The sequence below is a fragment of the Elephas maximus genome, chromosome 19, assembly GCF_024166365.1.
Source record: "Elephas maximus indicus isolate mEleMax1 chromosome 19, mEleMax1 primary haplotype, whole genome shotgun sequence".
NCBI lineage: Eukaryota > Metazoa > Chordata > Mammalia > Proboscidea > Elephantidae > Elephas > Elephas maximus.
This window is the reverse complement of record NC_064837.1, coordinates 16,376,356-16,399,729: the sequence shown is the minus strand read 5'-3', so window position 1 is coordinate 16,399,729 and position 23,374 is coordinate 16,376,356. Positions and strand designations below refer to the sequence as shown.

The window sequence follows — 23,374 nt, the reverse complement described above, 5'->3', positions numbered from 1 at the left end:
CGGGACCGGAAGGTGAAGCTGTGACTTCCGGCATCTACCCAGTGGCTGCGGTCAGTTGTTTTGTCGAGTGGTGGCGGGCAAGTGTCTTTGGTTTTTATGGCCGCTGCCGTCGCCATGGAGACAGGTGAGTAGCGCTCTGAGCCTCGAATATTCGCAAATAGTACTATTTTTGGTCCAGACACTATCTCCCGTTTCCTCTTGGCCTCCTTTCGGGCCTAACTCCCGGCAGGATTAGAGCCCGGAGAGGGAGGGGCGGTGTTTCTTGTGGCGTCTGGAAAGGCGAAGGTAGTTTTTGCCTTTTTAGAGTTTCGTTGGTTCTCAGATATTTTCTCCACGCTTGCTATGCAAACACTGACCCCGTCGGCTTCCCGGCGTGGGCGAGGCTGAGGTATCTTCAATGGCCTCCTCCTCGGTTTATTTTCTGCGTTTCAAATAAGCTTGCACAAGTTTGAAATACCGTCGACAAACTTGTGTATCATTCTGCTGTTATTGAAGTTTCTCAGGTGTGCACATACTTCATGGTCTTTCACACTCTGTGTAGTCGTCTTTTTCGGCTTGCATTTTGAGTTTTTTCCTGATTTAGCACTCACTGAACTGTACCTTAATTTAGTGACTTAACGATTGTTGTTATAGTGCATTATTAAGGTAGGGGAAGGCAAAATTGTTACAGCCTATTTCAGTGATTTAAAGTCCCAGTGGCCCCCAAGTGGTAGGTACTCTGTATATTCCTGCTTTTGTTGACTTCTCTTTGATGTTAGAAAAACTCCTAACTTATTCCTTTTAATCAGAGCTCCTCTTTTTTTTTAGACTTCAAAGGAAGGTTTACCTCCTCCCACACCCAGTTTAGGAAAATCATCATATACTCTTCTTTATACAGAAATGTACTTCAACATTAGTCAGGTTTCTTTATTACGGCCTTTCTACAAATCAGGATTACATATATAGTGACATTTATTTTGGGTGACTTTCGATGTCTTCTGTCCTAGATGATGCTGGAAATCGACTTCGGTTTCAGCTGGAGTTGGAATTTGTGCAGTGTTTAGCCAACCCAAATTACCTTAATTGTAAGTTGTTGGGCACCTCCTTAAATTGAATATGTACAAATATTAATGATTTCCGACAGAAGAGTTGCAATTCATAATAGTACCTATTTTTATACCTTTTAGCTTAATTGAGTAGAATTAGTGCTACACTTATACTGTTGTATAGATGTAATTGAGCATGCTGGAGCTTGTTTTGAATTCAGTGTGTGTTTGTGGTGGGGATGTTAAAGTAAGCAAATTCTTTGTATGTTAGGAGTCACAAACCAGTGGCCCAAGGATGGGTTTGACCTACAGATTTTTTTTTTTTTTTTTTTGTGCCTTTCAGTTCTTGCCCAAAGAGGTTACTTCAAAGACAAAGCTTTTGTTAATTATCTAAAATACTTGCTTTACTGGAAAGAGCCAGAATATGCCAAGTATCTAAAGTAAGTTTAATTTTTATAATCCTAAGTATGTGTGTGTATTTGTTATACTGATCTTTAACAGACTTCTTAGTTTCAAATTGGAAAAAATATATATTTTGATTCTCCGGACCTCTTTTAGTTGTCACCACCTTAATACAAGGCACCCTCATCTGCTCACTTGGATTACAGTGATCTAGTGACTGGTTATCACTGCTCTCACTCACCTCCCTCCCTTACCCCCAAACCAAACAAAGCAAAACAATATTTTCTTCACAGAAGCTAACTTTATCCCTTAAAAATGTAAATCAGAACACACCACTTTCTCGCTAGAATTTTTCAATGGGTTTCTATTGTATGCAGAATAAAATCCAGTCTTTGTTCATGGGCTAAGTCCGTATATGATCTGACCCCTTCTTGTACGACCTTGTCTTGTACTACTCACTCCATCTCACTCAGTTTCTGACCCTAAGGAACCCAGCTTAAAAGTGCAATGACATAGCCATAGGCTGAAAATTAAAGAACACAGAAAGGTGTACTTGCAGGGAAGGAGTTTCTGAGGTGCCCTAGACAAGATGTTGTTGTTAGGTGCTGTTGAGTTGGTTCTGACTCATAGCCACCCTGTGTACAACAGAACGAAACACTGCCCAGTCCTGTGACATCCTCACAATTGCTGTTATATTTGAGCCCATTGTTGCAGCCTCTGTGTCAGCTCATCTCGTTGAGGGTCTTCCTCTTTTTCGCTGACCCTGTACTTGACCAAGCTTGATGTCCTTCTCCAGATTTGTCCCTCCTGACAACATGTCCAAGGTACATGAGGTGAAATCTCGCCATCCTCACTTCTAAGGAGCATTCTGGCTATGCTTCTCCCAAGACAGATACGTTCGTTCTTCTAGCAGTCAGTGGTATAGTCAGTATTCTTTGCCAACGCCATAATTCAAAGGCATCAATTCTTTTTCAGTCTTCCATATTCAATGTCCAGCTTTTGCGTGCATATGAGGCAATTGAAAATACCATGATTTGGGTCAGGCACACCTCAGTCCTCAAAGTGACATCTGCTTTTTAACTCTTAAAAGAAGTTTTTTTGCAGCAGATTTGCCCAATGCAATATACATCATTTGATTTCTTGACTGTTGCTTCCATGGGTGTTGATGGTGGATCCAAGTAAAATTAAATCCTTGACAACTTCAATATTTTCTCCACTTACCATGACGTTGGAGTCCTGGTGGCATGGTGGTTAAGAGGCTACAGCTGCTAACCAAAGGGTCGGCAGTTTGAATCCATCAGCTGCTCCTTGGAAACCCTATGGGGCAGTTCTAATCTGTCTTAAAGGGTGGGTGTGCGTTAGAGTTGACTTGACAACAGCAGGTTTGGTACCATGATGTTGCTTATTGGTCCAGTTGTGAGGATTTTTGTTTCCTTTATGTTGAGGTAGACAAGGTAACCTTGCCTAAGTCTTACAGCTGCTGTCTTTTTTTATGTGCTAAATACTGCGCTAAGTGCTTCACATCCATGACTTTTTTTTTTTTTTATCATTAAGTATATAGCTCATTTATTGATCATTCAGGGTATGCAATGGACACTTTCGTTTTAAGGTTCATTAAATCACAGGAAACATAACCAAAAACCTATTCTCTATTAGTGGTTAAAAAAAAAAAAAGACCTTGAACTCATACCTCTGCTTTGTCTTAACCAGGTAGCCAAAAAGCAATAATGAAGCTTTTTGTCTTTTTTTTTTTTTTTAAACCACAAGTTTGAGAAGAAAATACTGCAGACTTATATATTCCTTAAGCAAGTCACTTTTTCGATCTGTGTCAAATAACAATTGATTGACAGACCCCACATCCTTTGCACCCTTATTGGCTCTTTAACAGCCAATTATTCATTTAATAATGAATGAAATACCTTTTTCGTTGTTGTTGGTGCAACATGTATGTACACAGACTTAGTCTTAGGCACTGTCAAGTTCAATCTTATCTACAGTGTTGCTGAGAGATGGTCATCTGCACTGGCTGGAAGGTTCCCAGGGAACAGATACATGCTGCTTCATTCAGGAACAGCTGATTCTATTGTTAGTCAGATGTGATCCTTAGAAGGTTCTTCCTTATGTTGTGATAAAACATACCTCCATATAGCTTCAACCTTTTGTTTCCAATTTTGTCCCTAAATTAATCCTGAACCAGCCTATGCCCTCTTGATGGTATCCCTTCAGATATTTAAATTCAGGAGAGGTTGCAAATTGACCCCTGCTGGGCATTTCCTTTGGTCTGCACAGGGTTTAATTTTCTTTAATAGTTAGCAACGTTTAAGGATGGAAGATTGGATGTAATTGTCCGGATTTCCAGCTGCTCTTAAAGATGGAGGATTGGATGTAATAGTTCAGATTGGATGTAATAGTCTGGATTTCCAGCCGCTCTTTTAGAATCTGGAAGATCTGGTACGTCAGAGGCTGGATGAGGGGCAGCTGCTCTTCTGGACACTTCCACCACTTGGCCTGTGTCACTAATAGCCATTGTCTACAACAGTACTCTGTTTTCCTCAGCTACCTTCAGCCATTTCTCAGGTGCCATGGCTTCCAGACTCCTCGTGAGTTCAGGTGCCCTCCTTTGGGTATCTGGCAGCTGTGCCATACGTTATTCTTTACCCACGTTCTATAAATGTTAACGTCTTATGTTATCAAAACCAGGACATTAACATTGATACAATACTGTTATAAAATCTACAGGCTTCATTCAAATTTTGCCAGTTGTCCCACGAATGTCCTACATCTGGTACAGTAGCCACTCCTACATAATTCATTGCATTTAGTTGTCGTGCCTTCTTAGTCTCCTGTAATATGTGTTCCTCAGTCTTTGTCTTTCATGCCTTGGCATAGAAGTGATGCTCTAGCTCGCTTGGTATACCAGGAGTCCTATGAAGTTATTTTGACCCACTACTGTGGTGAGTTAAGTTTGATTGCTTAGTTAATAAGATGCTGGCTGCCAGTTCTCTATTATTAAGTTACTGTTTTTCCCTTTGTATTTAATAAGTATCTTGTAGGGAGATAATTTGAGACTGTGTAAATATCCTGTCTCACATCATGCTTTTGCCCACTAATTTTAGTATCTTCTGAAGATTCTTTCCCTAAACAATTTTTACTGTGGTGATTTTCTAATTCCATCATTCCTTCTACCTTTATTAGTTGGAATTCTGTTGCAAGGAAGAACATTCCCTTGTCTCTGATTTGCTTATTCTTTTAATGAATTTTTATGGACTCTTGGATTCTTGTTTTATCTTGTAAGTTATAGGTATTTTCTTGCTCTCATTATTTCAGCTTTGGAGCCCCTTCACGTTGGCCCTGCATACTATTGACATATCCCCATCATCTTTTGAACACTTTTTTTCTTTGTGGCACTACATAATGATCCAGGCTCATCTTTTACTTGTCCTGCCGTAGCCCTGCAGGTAGCCATTTCTGCAAGGAACCCTGGGAAATAGTATGTAAAAAACACCACATGGGCACCAGGTGTGCTCGTTGGTACCACAGTGTCATTGCTTGTGTGCTGTCTCAACACAAAAAACTAGGAAATAGATGGATACACGTTAACACACACACACCTAGGTTTCTGTATCTTTCTGTATATGTACTAAAAGCCAAGCGTTCATACTGATGTTTTCAATTCCAGCACAACAAAAGGTTTATTCTACTTTCCCCTTTCCTTTTCTGATAGCCAGAAATCTGGCTCTTTGTCAACAATATACTTACTTGCTCAATCCAAGAGTATGCATAATTTTAGAATTGCTATATCCCTGTGGAAAACTTGAGTATAATATTTGTACAAGGTTTTTTTTTTTTTTGAAATTGACTCTTTTAAATTAAAAGTTCTCTTTTATCAGTATTTATCAGTTAAACACATAATTGAACATGATTTGGCCCCAAATATTGACTCGGTTCACAAGTTACTGTGTGACCTTGGGCAAGTTAATCTTTATGAACTTAAATTTTATCCCTTGAAAATTTTGCCTTTTTAATGCATAGCTTCTCTCAATAAGCAGGGGGAAAAAACTTCCGACCAAAGTGTACTAAGTTAATGTTCACAGACGTGGTAGGCTACCAGATCACTTTTAAATGAGTCAGAGCTTGGCATTATTGACTTAGATTATGTTGTCATTAACTTATAAACTTAAACCCAGGTATCCTCAGTGTTTACACATGTTAGAACTGCTCCAGTATGAACACTTCCGCAAGGAGCTGGTGAACGCTCAGTGTGCAAAATTTATCGACGAGCAGCAGATTCTGCACTGGCAGCACTATTCCCGGAAACGGATGCGACTTCAGCAAGCCCTGGCAGAGCAGCAACAGCAAAATAACACATTGGGAAAATGAAAACGGGACTCAGAGCAGGCTCTTAAGACATGTATATAATGTGTTTCTTTTGTATAGTGAAGACAAAAGACTCTTCCTTTCTACCTGTACTGTGGTAGCACCTAGACCCTTGAGTGTACTGTTTAATCCAACTCATTTTATTGTTAATAGATTATTTCCGTTAAATGAGAATTGTTCTACTTTTGAGTTCTCTGTAGATTTGTAAGTTTTCATTAGTTTTTTTTTTTTTTTTTAACACAGTCAACTGAGTAAGAATGGAAACCTTCAGATGATTTGGACCAATTTAAGCAGACAATGGGGGATGGGGTATAGGGTAGGGTAGGGTCACCAAATATACCAAATGCTAAACTGAGCTCTGCTGTTGATATGCAGTGGTACCTTGGGCAAGTCCACCTACTGGAACCTTATTGTCTCTAGGATGACAGAAGGAGAGGAATGGAGCCAGTGACCTCTTTTAATTGTAGAGCAGGAAGTGGACAAAACTTCTAAGCTTTATACAGTGATACATATTTATATTACCACTTATTTTGCAAGATAACTTTAAGGAAGAATCATTAGAATGCTGCTGACCTAGTGGCAGTGGAAAGAAGATTTGTGGTTAACTACTAATTAGACTTTTGACCTTAGGCTACAAAGTTATGGAGCATCAAGTGCTTGTGCTTACTCAGGGAAGCTAACATTTATTTGGCAGATACCACAAACCAGGCACTAAGTTAAGTGCTTCTTCAGGTTCTTACAGAATGATCCTTGTTTACAGAGGAGGAAACTGAGGTTTAGATAGGCTAAGTAACTTGACTAGGAGTACACAGCTAGTAAGTGGTACTTCTTCACCTCAGTAGGCTAGTCTCCCCAATCCCCTCTCTGTCACCCACCTCATCCTAAGTGAAGCACATTTAGACAGCTGCAAAACAAACTGCCCGGATTAAGCAGAGGCTGGATTAGGAGTTCTGTGCTTTCCTTCAGTGATTAAGTTCTAAAGCCCAAGAAAGGGTTTTTAGGAATATCAACTGGTTTGCAAATTCGTGGAATTAACGTAAAAGATATCCTAATCCCTTTAGAGATTAACTGTCAACTGTGATATTAAGGGCTTTTAGGTGTTTTCTCTCACCTCCAATAATACATTCCCATTCTACTCCTGAAGAGTTCTTTTGCCCCCATCTTAAAGATACACGTACATTGCAGATGGAGGGTTCGTGAGCATTTTAATAGTGCACTTTAGACATACGCCAACTTTTTCTACATCATCATTTATTTAATCAAGTATGCATTTCTAGAGCAGGGTTAAGAAATCAAGATACAATTGCCATCATCAAATCTTAATCTTCAGAGAACAACATCTCCACAAGGCTGGCCTGAAGACACTCAGATTCTACCAGTTTTTGAGGCTGTAAGAGAAGAACAGTTAAATCTTAATCCACTGCTACAAAATGTCAGGAGTGGAGTGCATCGTTCTAGCTTGAATGACACAAATCTTTGAACGCAAAAATTATACCATTCAGAAACTATCAGAAACTACTGACTGGTTGTAACAAGTTTTATGAAATTGTTTAACACATTTGTCTCAAGATGAATCATTAAAATACTTGGCTCAAGGGAATTAAACCCAAGATACCAGGAAGGTGTAAACACAGAAACAAGAGACAGCGTGCCCAGTGCCATCCCCTTTCCCTCAACTCTTCAGGATACCAAGGGCATGACTGAGCTTTCTTTTTAACCAGAATTATGCATTCAATGGAAAACAATAGATGCTAATGCTTTAAGGAGTCATGACTTAATCAGCTTCATGAGGACTGCTTAAGAGTTTTTTTAAGAAAAATTCTTAGGAAAAAAAAAAGGCATGGCGACATTCTAATATTTAGATAATTACATTATTAATAGCGTGCTGGTACCGGCCGTAGGGACAGACGGCCAGGTTGTAAATTCTGAGTGCGCTCTGCACAGCAACGTGGTATTCGGAATGAAATAGCAGTATCTTTTAAAATTTGAATCCAGAACAGTTAAGACAGTTTTGACAGAGTGTAGAAACAATTACAGCCCCAAACATTAAAGCAAAATACTCACTGTTCCATATTTAAGTAGTGTAGGCACTGCAGTTACTTTCAGCTTTTTTCTGAAGTCGTTATTTGGATCTTTCCAACTGTCCCGAAAAGAAAGTGATCATGAAAAAAACTGATTTGGTTTCTTCCAGGTTGCTTGATATTTTGATATATTCCTACATTTAGTCTTTCAGCAATTATTGTTCTTGTTGTAAACATTTAAAAAGCCTTGGTCTATGACTTATTAGTCTGTGCAAAGTTTTCATTTAAAGTGTGACTGAGAGATAAAATAAATCAAAACCAGTTAAGTTCTGAACTTAGACCAGGCCAGATTCATTGAATTACCTTTACTAAATATGAGTGGCTGGAAATTTGCATTTTATAATTTGTATGTTAACAACTTCGAATTGTTTCACTTTCAGCTTGACCTCAGGATGCACAACCTGAGGCAGAACCCTTTCTGCCTAAGTTTGCATATCTGTGAAATACAGCATTACATTGCCACTTACTAAGGTTTTTCTCCTACTTGGCAGTAGATGAACACACATCCTTCACTAATATGCTTCAGACCCTCTCGTACGACTGGTTCAGCTTTAAAAAAAAAAAAAAGTTTATATAAAATACTAACACGTTAACACGGATAAACAGCTTCCCCCTCGCCTCCCTCCAGTCTTGGTAAGTAAACTTTAACCTAAAGTTAACTGAGAAGGTCAGTGTAAGTCAAGTGCTCTCTTCTGGTCTTAACCCGTCGCCATCAATAGCAGCCCTACAGGACAGAGTAGAACTGCCGCCTAGTGTTTCCAAGGAGCGGCTGGTGGATTCGAACTGCTGACCTTTTGGTTAACAGCCGACCGCATTAACCACTACACCACTAGGGCTCCTTTCTGGTCTTAGATTCACTGTAAAGGTCAGGACCGAGTCGAAGTCCTAATTAGCCCCACTCTGAAGGGCCCAAACACTTACTGAAAGAAGACCAACTCATCTCCCATAAGACACTAATCATATTGGGGAAGTGAAAAATGAACTAGATTCCAGGATCATCTGATCAGAATGAAGTGATAGGTGGTTTAAAAAAAAAAGCTCTCGGTGGGGCGGGGAAGGACCCAAGAGCAGGAAAGAAGGGAACAGGGTGCGAAAAGGAGTCAAGATGACAGCTCAGCTCGCCCCGCAGATCTCCGGGACCACGACTCCCTCCTCTGCCTCTTCTCAACCCCGCTCTCCGCTCTTGGCCTGTCTTCCAGCCTCTTAGGCGAGGCAGCAGCCCCCGAGTCCCGGCCTCACCCAGCACGCAGTCGGGGCACCAGCTTTTCCCTTCGGCGTCCTTAGAACCCGTGAAGTAGGCGAAGATGGTCTTGCCATCGTGCTGCTCTACAGTGCGGCTGAATTCCTCGAAGCCGGACACACGCACCTCCTCGTAGCGGGCCATCAGGGGAGCGCGCCGCAGATGGCCCGAATCCGCCGTCTGGCCGCCACGGGGCGGGGCCTGCATGGGGCGGGGCACAGTGGTTTCCGGGCGGGCTGGGAGCGGGGCGGTGTCGGAGGAAGCCAGCGCGACTACGGGAGCTTCTGGGGGCCATATCTTGTCTGCATCGTCTTTCTGCTCTCGTTTCTCGGAGCCTTCGCTGCTAGCTTCACTCCCAGCCGTTAGCTTCCCGCAAACCCAGACTTCTGCCCTAATCGGGCCCCGGCCCTGATTCCAAGTACAAAAAAAGGCTGCAAAACCTGCTGCCTTACACACCCGGACCGTTAGATAGCTCAGGAGCCTTAACGACTCCCAAGCAACCCTGCGCCTGTTGCTGTGGCGACGGGGCGAGCGGCCGGAAGCGAGGCCTAGTTGGGGGCTACAGCCCGCCTCCCGGGAGCGGTTCCTCGCCCCAGGCCAGGTGGGCTCGGGCCGGAGCTGGGGGGATTCTGGGAAGCCGCGTTAGGAGTCACAGACCGGGGGGCGAGGAGACCTTGACCCAGGGCAGACCTTGCCGCTCTACATCGCACAACTACCTTTTTTCCTGCTAAGGGTTTTGAGGGGCCCGGGACTGGGGGGCGGGCGTCCGGGGTTGGGCGGGGGTGGGGCAGGGTTGGGGGCTGCGAGGGAAAAGGCTGCGAGGGCCTGAGCTGAGCGTGAGAGTGCGTGTGTGCGGCAGCCCCGGGAGCGAGGTGCTTAGCCAGAGAGCCCTGAGGAGTGCGGTGGGGAAGAAGGGAAGCGGCCTGGAGCTATGAGCACGGCGACTGACCGTGGGTTCTGGACTAGGCAGCGTGGGGGCGAGCAAGCCGCGGAGATACCAGCCCGTCGTCAGGGGCCCAGCAGGCCAAGGCGGGGAGTTCGGAGGCCTTGGGGGAGGAGACGGGCTGCAGGGGCGCCCCGAGGCCGTGGAACCAAGCGCGAGTCGAGGTTCTCGGTGTGGGGAACTGGCTGTGTGAGTGCAGAGAGGCTGCAGGAGTGTCGGCGGCCACGGGGGAGGAGGCCAGCTGCGGAGCCAGCAGAGGCTGTTGGGGCAAAGGCGGCCTTGGGGGCACCTGGTATTGCACGATCTATTGCGGCTGCAAGAGACCCAGAGACTGTGTGGGTAAACGGGGCTGTGGGAGAACCCCAGGTGGTGGGGCCTATCGGGTCTGTGTGGGTGACTGGAACTGGGGTTGAGGAGACGGACTATAGGAGTCCTCTGGGCTGTGAGAGAAAAGGCCGTCCTGGATCTCTGGGGCATGGGAGCATTCTGGAACTGTGGCTGAAGGTGCAGGCCATGAGGGCAGCTTCAGGTTATGGGGAAGAGAGCAGAGTTGAGCTCTACCCTGTGCCTGCAGGGCAGGGGCCAGTTGAAAGGGGTGTCCCTGGCCAGGCTTCATGGGTAGAGACAAGCCTTGGTGGCCTCACAGGACCGTGGGTGAAAGGACAGGCTAGGGCAGTCCCTCGGGCCACGGGAATACCTGTAACTAAGGGGTTAGTAGTAGGTTACGAGAAGGTCTTAGGTTCGTGTGGGCAGGGGCAGGCTGTGAGAATGCCTGGTACTGTGGATTCAAGTTGTGGGGTTGCCCCATGCCTGTGGGGGAGGGGACATGCTGTGGGGATGCCTGGGGCAGTGGAGGGGAGAGGCAGTGGGGTTGCCCTTTGCCGTTGGGGAAAAGGACAGACTAAGGGGGTGCCTGGGTTTGTGGGGTGGCGCGAGGTGGCAGGAGTTCCCAGAACTGTGGAGGGAGAGACAGGTTGTGAGGGTGCTCCAGGTCTGTGGGGGAGAGGGCAGTCCACGCAGGTATCTGGTGCTTTGGAAGAAGAGCCAGTCTATGGCAGTACCCCAAGCATGTGCGGAAGGGGACAGGCTGTGGGGGTGGCTGCTGTTTTGGAGACTAGGTCTGTGGGTGCCCCAGGCATGTGGCGGAGGAGACAGGCTGTGGAGGAGATAGGCTGTGGGGGTATTCCTGGCTTACGGGGCACAGGACAGCCTGTGGGGGTGTCTCGTGCTATTGAAGAGGAAACCAGATACGGGGGTGACCCAGGATTCTGGGAAAGAGGACAAGCTGTGCGGGTAGAGACTGGCTCTGGAGGAGGCCCAGGGTTTTGGGAAGCTGTTGGGGATGTGGGGTTATCTGGTACTGATGAGGAAGAGGCAGGTTCTGGGGGTGCTCCAGGCTTGTGGGGGATGGAAGCGGTTATAGGAGTACCTAAGACTTTAAGGGAAGAGACAGGCCATGGGCCTGTCTCTGGTCATTGGGGAACAGAAGTGCCTGTGGGGGTGGCCCAGGCTGTGGTGGTCCCACGGGCCATGGGAGAAGAGACAGGCTATGGTGGTACCCCAGGCCTGTGGTATAGACAGCAGCCTCAGGGGGCACCTCCAGCTGAGACAGTGCCAGGAGTTGTTGGTGAGGAGATATGCTGTGAGCGTGTCGTGAGCCAGTGGGAAGGGAGGCAGGTTATTGGGGAGCAAGAGACCGTGGTGTCTACAGCTTTAGGGATGTCTGGGCCTGCGAATCAAGAGACTGAGACTGGCTCTGGGGATGTTTCTTGTCTGTGCAGGAGGAGACAAACTGTGGGGCCGTCTGCGACCATGGGGATACCCGAGGCAGCAGGTGTGCCTAAGCACAGGCGTACTGCAGTAGGGGTCCCCATAGCTGTGGATGAGCCCAGGTCTGAGAGGGTGCCTGCTGCTGTGTGGGTATCTGGCCCTGTGGGGCAGGAAAACAGCCCTGGAGGTGCCGTGAACCTGTGGGAAAGGGTTCGTACTCCCCGAATGCCCATGGCTTCAGGGAGGTCCGTGGCTCCTGGGGAGCTGTGGTCTGTGGGGGAGGATTCTGGTGCTGGGGCTCTCCCAGGATCTTGGGGAAGGAGACAGGCTGGTGGGGTTCCCACGATGACCCAGGTTTCTGTGGATCCTGAGGTGCCTGGGCCTGTAGGGGAGGAGCCTGGCTCTGGAGGTGTCCCAAGGTTGTGGGGAAGGAGGCAGGCTGCCAGGGTTCCCATGGCCGCTGAAGTGCCCACCCCTTTTAGGGTGCCTGGTCCTCCAGGTGTGGACCCTGGCTCTGGAGATTTCTTAGGCTTGATGGGAAGGAGACAAGCTGTACAAGTACCTGTGGCTGTAGGGGTGTCCGCAGTGGGCAGGATGCCCATGGTGCCCAGGTGGCCTAGGCTTGTGCAGGAGGAGATGGGCTCTGGAGGTGACACAGGTTTATGGGGAGGGAGAGAGACTGTGGGAGTACCTGCAGATGCCAGGGTGCCCACGATGCCTACGTCTGTCATGATAGCCGAGCCCACGGGGGAAAAGACTGGCTCTGAGGGCGTCTCAGGCTTGTCAGGAGGTAGACCGACTGCAGGGGTACCTGTGGTTTTGGGGCTGCACACAGCCACTGGGCTTGAGGGGGCGGAGATACACTCTGGGGGTCACTTGTGCATATCGAGAAGACAGACTGCTGGCATGCCTGTGGCTGCTGGGGTTTCTATGGCCGTGGGAGTGCCCACAGGCGCTGGGGCCCTTGGGCCTCTGGCGGGGGATACCAGTTCTCAGGACATCTCCGACATTTGGGGAAGGAGACAGGCTACTGAAATACCAATTGCTGCCGGTGTCCCTGGCCCTGTGGAAGGGGAGACTGGTTTTGATGGTGTCTCGAGCCTGTGGAGGAGACAGACTAGAACAGTTCCTGCGGCTGTTCAGGGGCCTGAGTCCTTGGGGCTGCTTGGAGCTGTGGGAGTACCTGTGCCTGGGTGGGTGCCCGCTGCAGTATTGGTGAGTGGGTCCATAGAAGAAGAAATGAACGGGGGTGTCATGGGCCTGACAGCGGTGAGAAGGGAGTTGACAGAGGGGCCTGGGGCTTCAGGAGAGGAGACAGGAGGTAGGAACATCCTGGAACTGGCAGGGAGGAGACAGGCTGGGGGGGTGTTGCATACTTGTGGGGGTGGGGCCAGGCTATGGGGCTGTCACAGATCTGTGGGAGAAGAAAGAGACTACAGGAATGTTCCAGGAGTGTCAGGGACAAGAAAAACTATGGGGCTACATGAAACTGTGGGGGTGCCCCCAGTTTCAAGGGAGGAAATGGGCTTTGGTTATTTCACAGATCATCCACAGCAGAGGGGGAGGAGGGAGGCTGGAGGAGTTTCTGGAAACAGACTGAGGGGGGACAATTTGGGAGACAGTTATGTGGAGGAGGACAGATTGAGAGGGGCGTCCCAGCAGTATGTATAAGGAACAAGCTCAGGTGGGGGGGGTCTTGGGGCTCTGTTGGGGGGGAACAAGTTGGGAGGGAGGTTTGTCGTGGCTTGTGGTTGAAGGCACAGGCTGTAGTGTCTCAGAACAGGGGAGAGAGAGAACTTGGTGGAGATGTTGCAGGGTATGGGGGTGGGGTAACAGATAGGGAGGTTTCCTGGAACAGTGGGGAGGGGACAGGTTGCAAGGTGAGGGGTGTTCCAGGACTTTGTGTAGGGGGGCGGGCAGGGGTAGGTGTCCCTGGGCTCTGTGTGTGTGTGTGTGTGTGTGTGTGTGTGTGTGTGCGCGCTTATGTAGCATCACTCTAGGGATGGTGGAGCTGTGGATCCTAGTGGAGAATGAATTGTGAGGCCTTTGGCCCATGGACTCATCCAGGGGGAAGTGCTGGCCACGTAAAGGTTGCAGACGCCCCCGCCCCGCTTCTGCAGGCTTCATTCTGCGGACTCCAGCACCTGAACTGTGACGGTGTCGAACCGTTCCGACTGCCTCGTTCCTGTGCCTCTTTCCGTCTTTTTTTTAAAATCATGTCTCAACAGCTTTAGAAATAAGGAATCTTGGACAGCTGCCTTTCTACGACATCTGTAGGAGCAAATCCAGTCTACAAACCTCGGATTTATTGAAAAGCTTAAATTAAGAGATTTGTTTTTGTTTTTTTTAACCTTTCCCAAATGATTTACTACAGGATTCCTTGAGAGAACACATTCCCCAGTGCATTTAAAACTAGTCAGTTTACAGAAATTCAGCTCAACAGGTGTTTGTCGACTGTGTGCAGAGCGCTGTGTTGTGGGAAATAGAAGAGCAAGACAAGGCCCTTACCCTCCAGGAACCTTGTCTAGCTGGGAAGATGAGACAGATACCTGTGAAATAGGTAAATAACATGAGCCAGCCAGCACAGAGTGTGCTAAGCTCCTTGAGTGTTAGCAGTCGTAGGGTGTTTGTAGGGAGCATTCAGAACAGGGAGAGGCAATGATGTGAGTATTGCCCTTTATAGTTTACAAAACACTTTCATATCTGTTATTGTATACATGTATAGGGCAGTGGGAAGATGGGAAACGGAAGAATTAGGGAGGTCATTCAGCAAGTTAATGGCAGATCCTGGCTGAAATCCGGATACTCTGATCCTGCAGGTTTACTTAGAGGCATTCAGAGTCACATAGCCTATGTGTCCATAAAGCTGCCCTACTGGAAAGTGCTAGATTACCACAGCAGAGCTCTGTATGAGGAGTAGTGTTCTACTGGAGACCTACGAAATTTGGAATGAAAAGAGTGTAAGAGACTGTCATTAAAATAGTGTGTTCTGTTCCTTTAGAAATAATTCCAAAAGTGTGCTCGCTTTTGTAAATGGGAGAAGCTGTCATATACCTGTCCTTAAGCATTCACTCTGTAGTCTGAGTTTCTTACGGTCTGCTTCTGGAATGTTACACATGCATGCCCTTGGGTTTTCTTTATTCTTTTCCTTTAGGATTGTTGGTCTGAAAGTCGCCTTCTTTCATTTTAGGCAATGATTTCAGGGAAGATCCATTGGCTGATGACTAGATTTCCCCTCTTGTTCTACACCATCCAACGTGATGGGACCAGGCGAACCTGTTCCAGCCTGTGTCCATCTTGCACCTGATGTCCACCTAGGTGGGAGGTGTGACCCCAGGGAATTTCAAACCCAGGTAGGTTTTTCCTTTTTTAACTTCTTATTATGAAACATTTCAAACATACAGAAAAGTTGAAAGAAACGGACAACGAACACCTTTTAATCCACCTCCTAGCTTCAACAGTTGTTAACATTTTGCCCTGTTTGTTTATTTATCCATCTAAAATTTTTGCTAACCGTTTCAGGTGTCATGTCATTACAGATACCATGTCACTTCTAAATATTTTAGAATGCGTTTCCTAAAAATAAACTCTTAACATTTGTACCATTATCACACCTAACAAAATGGACCAAAATAATAATAATTTCCTGGTATTAGCTAATAGCTGGTCTTATTCCAGCCTTACAGTTGACCCCAAAATGTCTGGTAAATTTAAAGAAATTTACAGTGAGTACCTAGCATTGATATTTTACCTTATTGGTTTTATCATGTCTGTTTTTCGACCCATCCCTCTAGAGATCCATCCATCAGTCCATCTTATTTTTGACACATTTCAAAGTAAATTGCAGACCTTGGTACCCTAAATACTTTAGTACGCAAATCATTAAGCTGGAGTTCAGTCTTTGTTTTCAGTTTTTTTTTCTTTTGCTATAAAATTTACGCTGAAATCCACACATCGTAAGTCATATTTGTTGAGTTTTAAGATACATACTTGTGTAACGTGTACCTGTGTTAGAAACACATCGTGTCCATATCCTCAAAGTTCTTTTACGCCACTTGCCAGTCAGTCCCCACTCCTACCCTCCAGAGGCAACCACTATTCTTTTTTTTTCCGCCCATTTCCATCCTAGATTCCCCATTTCCTTTCTTTTTTTTTCAATTGTACTTTAAATGAAGGTTTACAGAACAAATTAGTTTCTAATTAAATGGTTAGTACACCTATTGTTTTATGACACTGGTTAACAGCCCCATGACATTTCAACACTCTCCCTTCTCAACCTTGGGTTCCGTGTTACCAGCTTTCCTGTTCCCTCCTGCCTTCTAGTCCTTGCCCCTGGGCTGGTGTGCCCCTTTATTCTCGTTTTGTTTTGTGGGCCTGTCCAATCTTTGGCAGAAGGGTGAACTTCAGGAATGACTTCATTACTGAGCTGAAAGGGTGTTCGGGGGCCATACTCTTGGGGTTTTTCCAGTCTCTGTCAGGCCAGCAAGTCTGGTCTTTCTTTTCGAGTTAGAATTTTGTTCTGCATTTATCTGCAGCTCTGTCCGGGACTCCCTGTTGTGATCCTTATCAGAGCAGCCAGTGGTGGTAGCTGGGCACCGTCTAGTTGAACTGGACTGAGTCTGGTGGAGGCCGTGGTAAATGTGGTCCTTTGGACTAATCTCTCCCTTGTATCGTTAGTTTTCTTCCTTATTCCTTGCTCCCAAAGGGGTGAGGCCATTGGAGTATCCTAGATGGCCACTCACAGGCTTTTCAGATACCAGATGCTACTCACCAACGTAGAATGTAGAACATTTTCTTTATAAGACTACACTATGCCAATTGAGCTACATGTTCCCCGAGACCATGGTCCCCACAGCCCTCAGCCCAGCAGTTTGGTCCCTCAGGGAGTTTGGATGTCTGTGGAGCTTCCATGACCTTCCAGAGGCAACTGCTATTCTGATTTTTTCTAACGTAGATTAGTTTTAGTTGTTCTGAACTTCATATAAATGGAATCATTTCATATGTACACTTCCGGGTAAGGCTTCTTTCACCTACTACGATGCCGTTGAGATTGAGCCACATTGTTGCATGTATCGGTAGCTTGTTCCTTTTTAATACTGAGCGGTATTCCATGGTATGAGTATACCCAAGTTTGCTGATCCAGTCTCCAGTTGATGGACACCTGGGCTGTTCCCAGTGTGGGGCTATTATAAATAAAGTTGCTATAAACATTCTTGTCCAGATCTTTTTGTGAACATATTTTCATTTCTCTGGGGTAAATACGTGGAGTGGAATTGCTGAATCCTTGGGTAGGTGCAGATTTAGTTTTATAAGAAACTGTCAGACCTTTTTACGAAGTGGTGGTTATCATTTTGCATTGTTACTGACAAGGTGTGGGAGCTCCAGTTGCCCTACATCTTTGCCAATGCTTGGTGTTATGAATCTTCTTCCTTTTAACCGTTCTGGAGGGTGTGTAGCAATACCTCATTGTGGTTTGGAAAAAAAAAATTTTTTTTGAATTAATATCAGACTGACAGAAAAATTGCAAGAATAGTACCCAGAATTCCTGGATACCATCCTACCATATTCCCCAAATGTTAACATCCCCTTTGTCCCTCTCTCTTTCCCCCCACACATGCACACAGCCATATTTTCTGAACGGTTTGAGTAAGTTGCAGACAGGCTGTCCTTTTACCACTATTAAGAATTCGCCTATATATACCAGAGCACAGTGATCAAACTCAGGAAGTTAATATTGAAATAATACTCTCATATTTTTTATACTGTATAGGGAAACCCTGGTGGCATAGTGGTTAAGTGCTATGGCTGCTAACCAAAGCGTTGGCAGTTCAAATCCGCCAGGCGCTCCTTGGAAACTCTATGGGGCAGGTCTACTCTGTCCTATAGGGTCACTGTGAGTCGGAATCAACTCGACGGCACTGGGTTTGGTTTTGGTTTGGTTTATAGTCCATAGACCTTATTGAGATCTTGTCAGTTGTCTCGATAATGTCTTTTATAGCAAAAGAAAAGCCAAGATTATGAGTTATATTTTGTTGTCACTTTAATCTCCTTTAACCTGAACAATTTCTGTATCTCGTGGCAGTTCTATTTTTGAAGAATACAGCCCAGTTGTTTCAGAATTTTCCCTCAATTGGAGTTTGTCTAATGTCTTCTCATTAGATTTAGGTTACACTTTTGGCAGGAAAACCACCGAAATGATGTGGAGTCCTCCTCAGAGCATCCTATCAGGAGGCACATGCTGTAGATTGGTCCTACTGCTGGCAGTGCTGACTTACATCATTTGATTGAGATCTCCATTGTAGTTACTCTTAACGTTTGTAAAGTCTCTTATCTTTGAGATTTTGTAAATATCCTTTTCTTTCTCACACTCATCCACTAGTTTTAGCATGTATTACTGATTCTTGCCTGAATCAGGTTTTTATTTTGATGGTTGGCAAATGGTGGTTTTCTAACTTCATAATGCCTTCTATGTTTATTTGGTCTCTTACTGTAAGGAAGAGCTTTCTCTTCTCTTTTTCATTTATATATTAGGGTGGCCTCATTTCTCAAGTTATTCAGTAGGTTAAATTCTTTATCATTGTTTATTTTGATGTTCACATTGTCTATGAAAAGAGTCACTTCAGGCTGGCTCCTCTGTCCCTTTGACATGTTCGCATTAATCTTAGATCACTTTTGGCCACACAAACATAATCCAAACAGATATTCCAGACTCAGCTTGTCGTTTCCTTGTCCAGCCCTGGAATCATCCATTTATCCAAGGAACCCTGGTCTCCTTTAAGTGCAGAATGGTATTCAGAAATGAGTATCTGGGTACTAGGTATTCTCATTACTACTGACATGTCATTGTTTCTAGGCCCTCTCAGAGAACAGAGTTAGAAAGTACATGTTTATACTTGGGTGTATATGTACATGCAAACACAAATACTTGTATACAGGTCCACACTCACATATTTCTGTATCCACTTCTTTCTTTTCATCATTTAAAGTATTTTTCCTTCTGTGTATCTAAATTAAAACCCATGAGTTCACACAGCTGTCTCCAACTTCAGTCCAGCACTTTCCGTATTTATAACCCGCTTCTCCGACACTATGAAACCTGGCTGTCATTATCTACCATACGTTTACTTACTTACCCAATCCTAGAATGCACAAAAAGTAGCTTCAGAATTTCAACTCATGCCTCTGCAAAAAAAAGGAAGCTTACAAATTAGAGTTCAACATTTGTTTAGAGTACTTTTCGCCTTTATCCTGAGGACGTATAGTCCAAGTACCATGTTCAGAAGATACTTTGGTTGATTTTTTTTCACCCCACTTTATAGTGTACTTAACGTTACTCATTTGAAATTTAGTTCCGTTCATTTGTTTCTGCTTGTATTCATTTTTAGGCGTTTCATCCATCTTCACGGACTTTTTTTTCTTCCTCCTCCTTTCCCTCCCTCTCTTCTTCTTTCTGGTATGCGTGGAACATTAACATAGTTCCAGATATACCTGTACAAAAATAGATTCACAGAGGTGGTGTTCTCTCTATCCCTACCACCAGTTCCCACCCACAACCTGTAGATAACTCATCCCAGCCTCTGGTTTGTCTTTCCTGGGTTTTTTTTTTTTTTTGCATGAATAATCAGGTACATGTATATTTTTTCACGTCCCTTTTTTTCCCCCTTATGTGAAGGATAGCATATTATACTCTTTTTGCACTTTGCACTTTTTGCTGAGCAATGTTTGAGAAATCACTCCACCTCAGTTCACAGAGAGCTCCCTCATTATTTGTTATATCTACAAGGTACTCCACTGTGTGGCTGAACCATAGTTTTTCAGCCACTCTCCTACATGGACATTTAGGATGATTGCAACAGTTTGCAATTACAAACAATTTAGCAATGAATGACCCCATGCATATGTATTATTGGGGGTAAATTCCTAGCAGTGAGACTGCTGGGTCAGAAGGTAAACACGTATGTAGTCTTGTTAGACGTTGCCAAATTCTTCTCGAAGAGGGTTGGATCAGTCTGCCTTCCCACGAGCACGAGAGTGCTCATTTCCCCATAGCCTCACCAAGAGAATGTGTTGTTATAGTTTTTTGACTTTTGCTAATCTTATAGATATTTCAGTGTAGTTTTCATTTATATTTTTCTCATGATATTGAACATGTTTTTGTCTGTTTAAGGGCCATGTTTATATATTTTTTGGAATATTTTAGTTCATGTGTTTTTCCCATTTTCTATTGGATTTTGATCTTTTTTTTTTTCCACCTTAATTTTTAAGGTGTCTGTATATGTAAGGTTATTAGTCCTTCATATTTGATTTCTGTGGCAAATATTTTCTCCCTGTTTGTCAGTTCTTTTGACTGCGGGTTTTGTTTTTAATTCGTATGTAGTCATATTTGTCCGTCTTTTCTTTTGTTGTGTCTGGATTTTGAGTCATAGTTAGAAGGCCTTTCCCCACACCCAGATAAAGAGAAGCCTACTCATTTTTTTTCTTGAATCTTTATCAAAGTTCCTGGACATTTTAGCTTTATTTAGACTCTTTGAGGGAAAGATCTTTCCCAAATATGTCTATAAGTTTCAGGTACTCTATGTCTGATGATAACCCTTTTTTCCTCTAGTCAGGTTTTTGACTACTCTTTTTTCTGTAATTGAAGTTTTCTCACAATTTTTTTTAAACTGACTTTTATACAGATATTACATATACACACAGTTACTTAATCGTGATGGGGGAGGTCTTCTTTGAAGTCAGGGCGCCACAGCACAAGGTTTGTTGAGTTTGTAGGCACAGATCCTCTTGTTTACCCGTCTAACAGGTCTCTTCAGGAGTATGCATACTTAAAGCCATAAATTGTTTGTTCCGTTTGACCTAATAATCCCAGGACAGAGAATTTATCCTACAGAAATAATTTTAAAAGAGGTAAAATAAATGCATTGAAATATTAATCCAAGTAATAGTTTTATTGGTGGAAAATCTGGAACAAACTAAATGTTTGAGAATAGTGTTATAATTAAGTGTGAAAAAGCCATTCACTGGATTTTAGGATACGAAATCGTGAAAAATAATAAAAACTGGAGGAATATAGAAACACGCCCATGTTAAACGAAAGACAAAACGTGTATCCACTGTAATTAAAATTCACTAAAACTTAAGCTCACACAGTAAAGCATAAGTAGAATGTTTGGCGCAAGATCCACTGAGCTGCAGGCTAAAAGATGTGGTCCAGGCATTGGGTGAGAAATCACGGGAAGATCTGAAGAGGCGTAGTCAAAGGGCTGAGATCTGGAGTGGCTGTGTGGGACCACTGTGGAGCAGTTTCCAGGAAAGTCGTAACGGATCGGTCACTTTTAGAGCCTGGCATTTGGGAACAGTACAGAAGTGCTAATTGGGGAGTGAGGAACTTAAGTGGTTGCTGTTTGAAGCCTTTTGGGTTGATTTTTAGAGGAAGATCCCAGTATGATCTTAGTAAACAGAATAAGACTGTGGGACTGGGTGATTATGGGATAGAACCAGGGGGGTGCGGTGCCCTCAGGCTGATTCCGTCAGTACCGCAGAAAATCCGTCTTAGCACTAATAATCTTCTGGGTGAAATTTTAGAAACTTGATCAGAGACATATACCAGCTATGCAATATGTCATTAATTTAATGTGTACTTACTTTTATTTATCTGTTTTTTGAAGAACCAGTTGCAGTTTAATAGGAATGTTCCCACTCATTCAAGCAGCTTGGCAATCAGGTATTCTTGTCCACATGCAATTAGAATTGAAAAGCTGAAGCACTCCTACAACGAATCCCACCATTGTAAAGATGTCAGTTCTAGAGACGGGCCTGACCTGAGCAGCTCTGTTTCATTTTCCGTCATATCAGAAGAGAAACTCAGCTATGCTGTCCACCTGGCCAAACGGGATGTGAAACGAAGACAGTTTGAAGAACATGTGAAAGGACATCATCTCAGAAGTCAGCCCCAGACCCCTCAGAAATGTGGACATATGAAGTCTGGGATACCTGAACACAGGCTAGAAAGGAAGGAAACCAAAAGGCAGGAAGGCTTTCCACACAGCCACCAGCCATCCAAAGTCGAAATTTCCAGCTCAGGTGCCAAGGTATACCTATACACATCTCATCCAGGACAATCAGACCTTACCGTGCCAAATTCGCCACCCACCCGGGATCCGGGACTTCAGCCACACCCCAAGACAGGTGAACACAAAAGCCTGTTAGAAGTTCAGCGGCTCCAGAAAGAACTGAGCAGTTGTATCCACAAAATTGAAGAAGTAACTAAAAAAGGTGAGAAAAATTAGATTCTTCACTTGGAGGAGATGCCGTGAGTGTGGGGTAGTTGAGATACATTCCTCTGGGCCTCCCAAACTCCCCTCCATCCTCCTGTTTGTTGGTTCACTTGAGTGTGAACACTCATGACAAGACAGTTGGACTTTGACTTTGAGTATTGTCTTTGCCCCTGAAGAGGTTGCCCCGTTCTAATCCCTGTTTCCAGCAGAGGTCTTTGAAGCAGCTCTCCCCCGTAGGCTGCTCTTTGTAAGCGGGCTGGCTGAGGGCCAGCTAGGATTTGGGGTACCTGCTGTCTGCACCTTAGGTCTTCTGGCACCAGAGTGCAGACCATCCTCTGATGTTTTTCTTGCTTATCCAGAAGTCCTGGCAAAATTATTTTGAATTTACTTTAAAAAAAAAAAAAAAGGGCACAGTGTATGCGTACTATAGATAAAAGGAGTTTTAAGTTCAGTGATATTCAGATGAGCACACACCAGTGACGGGAAAGTTGTGGGTATACTGAGTGTGAAATCTCTGATCATAGTGTAAGAAGGAAGGTGTGTGATGATCGTACACTTTCAACGCTACGGGTCTTCAGTGTTCTGCATGCCTGTGTACGTCCGGGTAGAAGGTGATTGATTCTTTGTGGAGAATTTGGGGTTATTGTAGCTAATAACTAGGGGGATGGAGCCCAGCTTTCAGACTGCAAGAAGTAAGCAGTGGAACATCCGAAGGAGCTAGAATTAGCCTTTGCATATCACATTTCACTTGTATATGCATATGTGTCCCGTGAGGTTATGTAAGGAACTTAAGGTGCCTCACAGAAACACCTGTGATTGAACAGAATCAAACACAAACAGGTAAACGAGGACATTGCGGTACAGGGAAAAATCAGATTTCTAAGGGATAGGTTACAGATGTGTCTCCAAGCTTTCTAGCAGCCAGAATTCACAAAGTTGAAAAGAGAAAAAACAATTGTCTAGTATGATGAACGATTCAGAAACAGCCCTGCATGAAAATAACAAATGCGCTGAGGCTCGTTCCCTACAATGCCCCTCAGTGTTGGTCTGTGGCGCGACTCCCCAGCCGTGAGGCCACGGGTCTGGTGATCTGGTCTGATCCAGGTGAATCTCTAGGGCAGTGCTCAACTATTTGTGGGGAAGGACTGGGTTTTTTGTTTTTCATTTTCAGTCAGTCGCAAATCAGTGCTTCCGTAAAGTATAATAAAAATGTCGCAACAATGCAAACTGCTATAAAAACGTGTAAATGCATACTTTGAATT

The 23,374-nt window shown here is 44.6% G+C and overlaps 4 protein-coding genes across 9 annotated transcripts in view; 3 read left to right on the top strand and 1 right to left on the bottom strand.

The window, feature by feature from the left end:
- The first annotated feature begins 12 nt into the window (after window positions 1-12).
- On the top strand, window positions 13-5,978 carry MED31 (mediator complex subunit 31). The gene is made up of 4 exons (XM_049859150.1): window positions 13-124; window positions 987-1,064; window positions 1,369-1,465; window positions 5,615-5,978. The coding sequence occupies exons 1-4, from the start codon at window positions 97-99 to the stop codon at window positions 5,805-5,807; spliced, it is 396 nt and encodes a 131-aa protein (XP_049715107.1). The 5' UTR covers window positions 13-96; the 3' UTR covers window positions 5,808-5,978.
- A 1,012-nt stretch (window positions 5,979-6,990) lies between these two features.
- TXNDC17 (thioredoxin domain containing 17) lies at window positions 6,991-9,342 on the bottom strand. The gene is made up of 4 exons (XM_049859149.1): window positions 9,125-9,342; window positions 8,353-8,434; window positions 7,869-7,944; window positions 6,991-7,192 (listed from the first exon to the last, which is right to left on the bottom strand). The coding sequence occupies exons 1-4, from the start codon at window positions 9,330-9,332 to the stop codon at window positions 7,124-7,126; spliced, it is 435 nt and encodes a 144-aa protein (XP_049715106.1). The 5' UTR covers window positions 9,333-9,342; the 3' UTR covers window positions 6,991-7,123.
- Window positions 9,343-9,398: 56 nt separating this feature from the next.
- KIAA0753 (KIAA0753 ortholog) overlaps window positions 9,399-23,374 on the top strand; it is a 60,228-nt gene continuing 46,252 nt past the window's right edge. For 2 of the 6 annotated variants that reach the window (XM_049859145.1, XM_049859143.1), the window contains exons 1-3: window positions 9,400-9,726; window positions 15,029-15,191; window positions 21,504-22,110. In XM_049859145.1, the coding sequence (XP_049715102.1) occupies window positions 15,099-15,191; window positions 21,504-22,110 (700 nt within the window). In that variant the 5' untranslated portion in view covers window positions 9,400-9,726; window positions 15,029-15,098. Of the gene's footprint in view, window positions 9,727-13,831; window positions 14,399-15,028; window positions 15,192-21,503; window positions 22,111-23,374 lie in introns of those variants that run through there. The other 4 variants (XM_049859146.1, XM_049859144.1, XM_049859148.1 and 1 more) reach the window with 4 other exon arrangements.
- On the top strand, window positions 9,938-13,509 carry LOC126062619 (collagen alpha-2(I) chain). Its single transcript, XM_049860327.1, has one exon. It carries the CDS (start codon window positions 10,057-10,059, stop codon window positions 13,507-13,509), a length of 3,453 nt encoding a protein of 1,150 aa, XP_049716284.1. The 5' UTR covers window positions 9,938-10,056.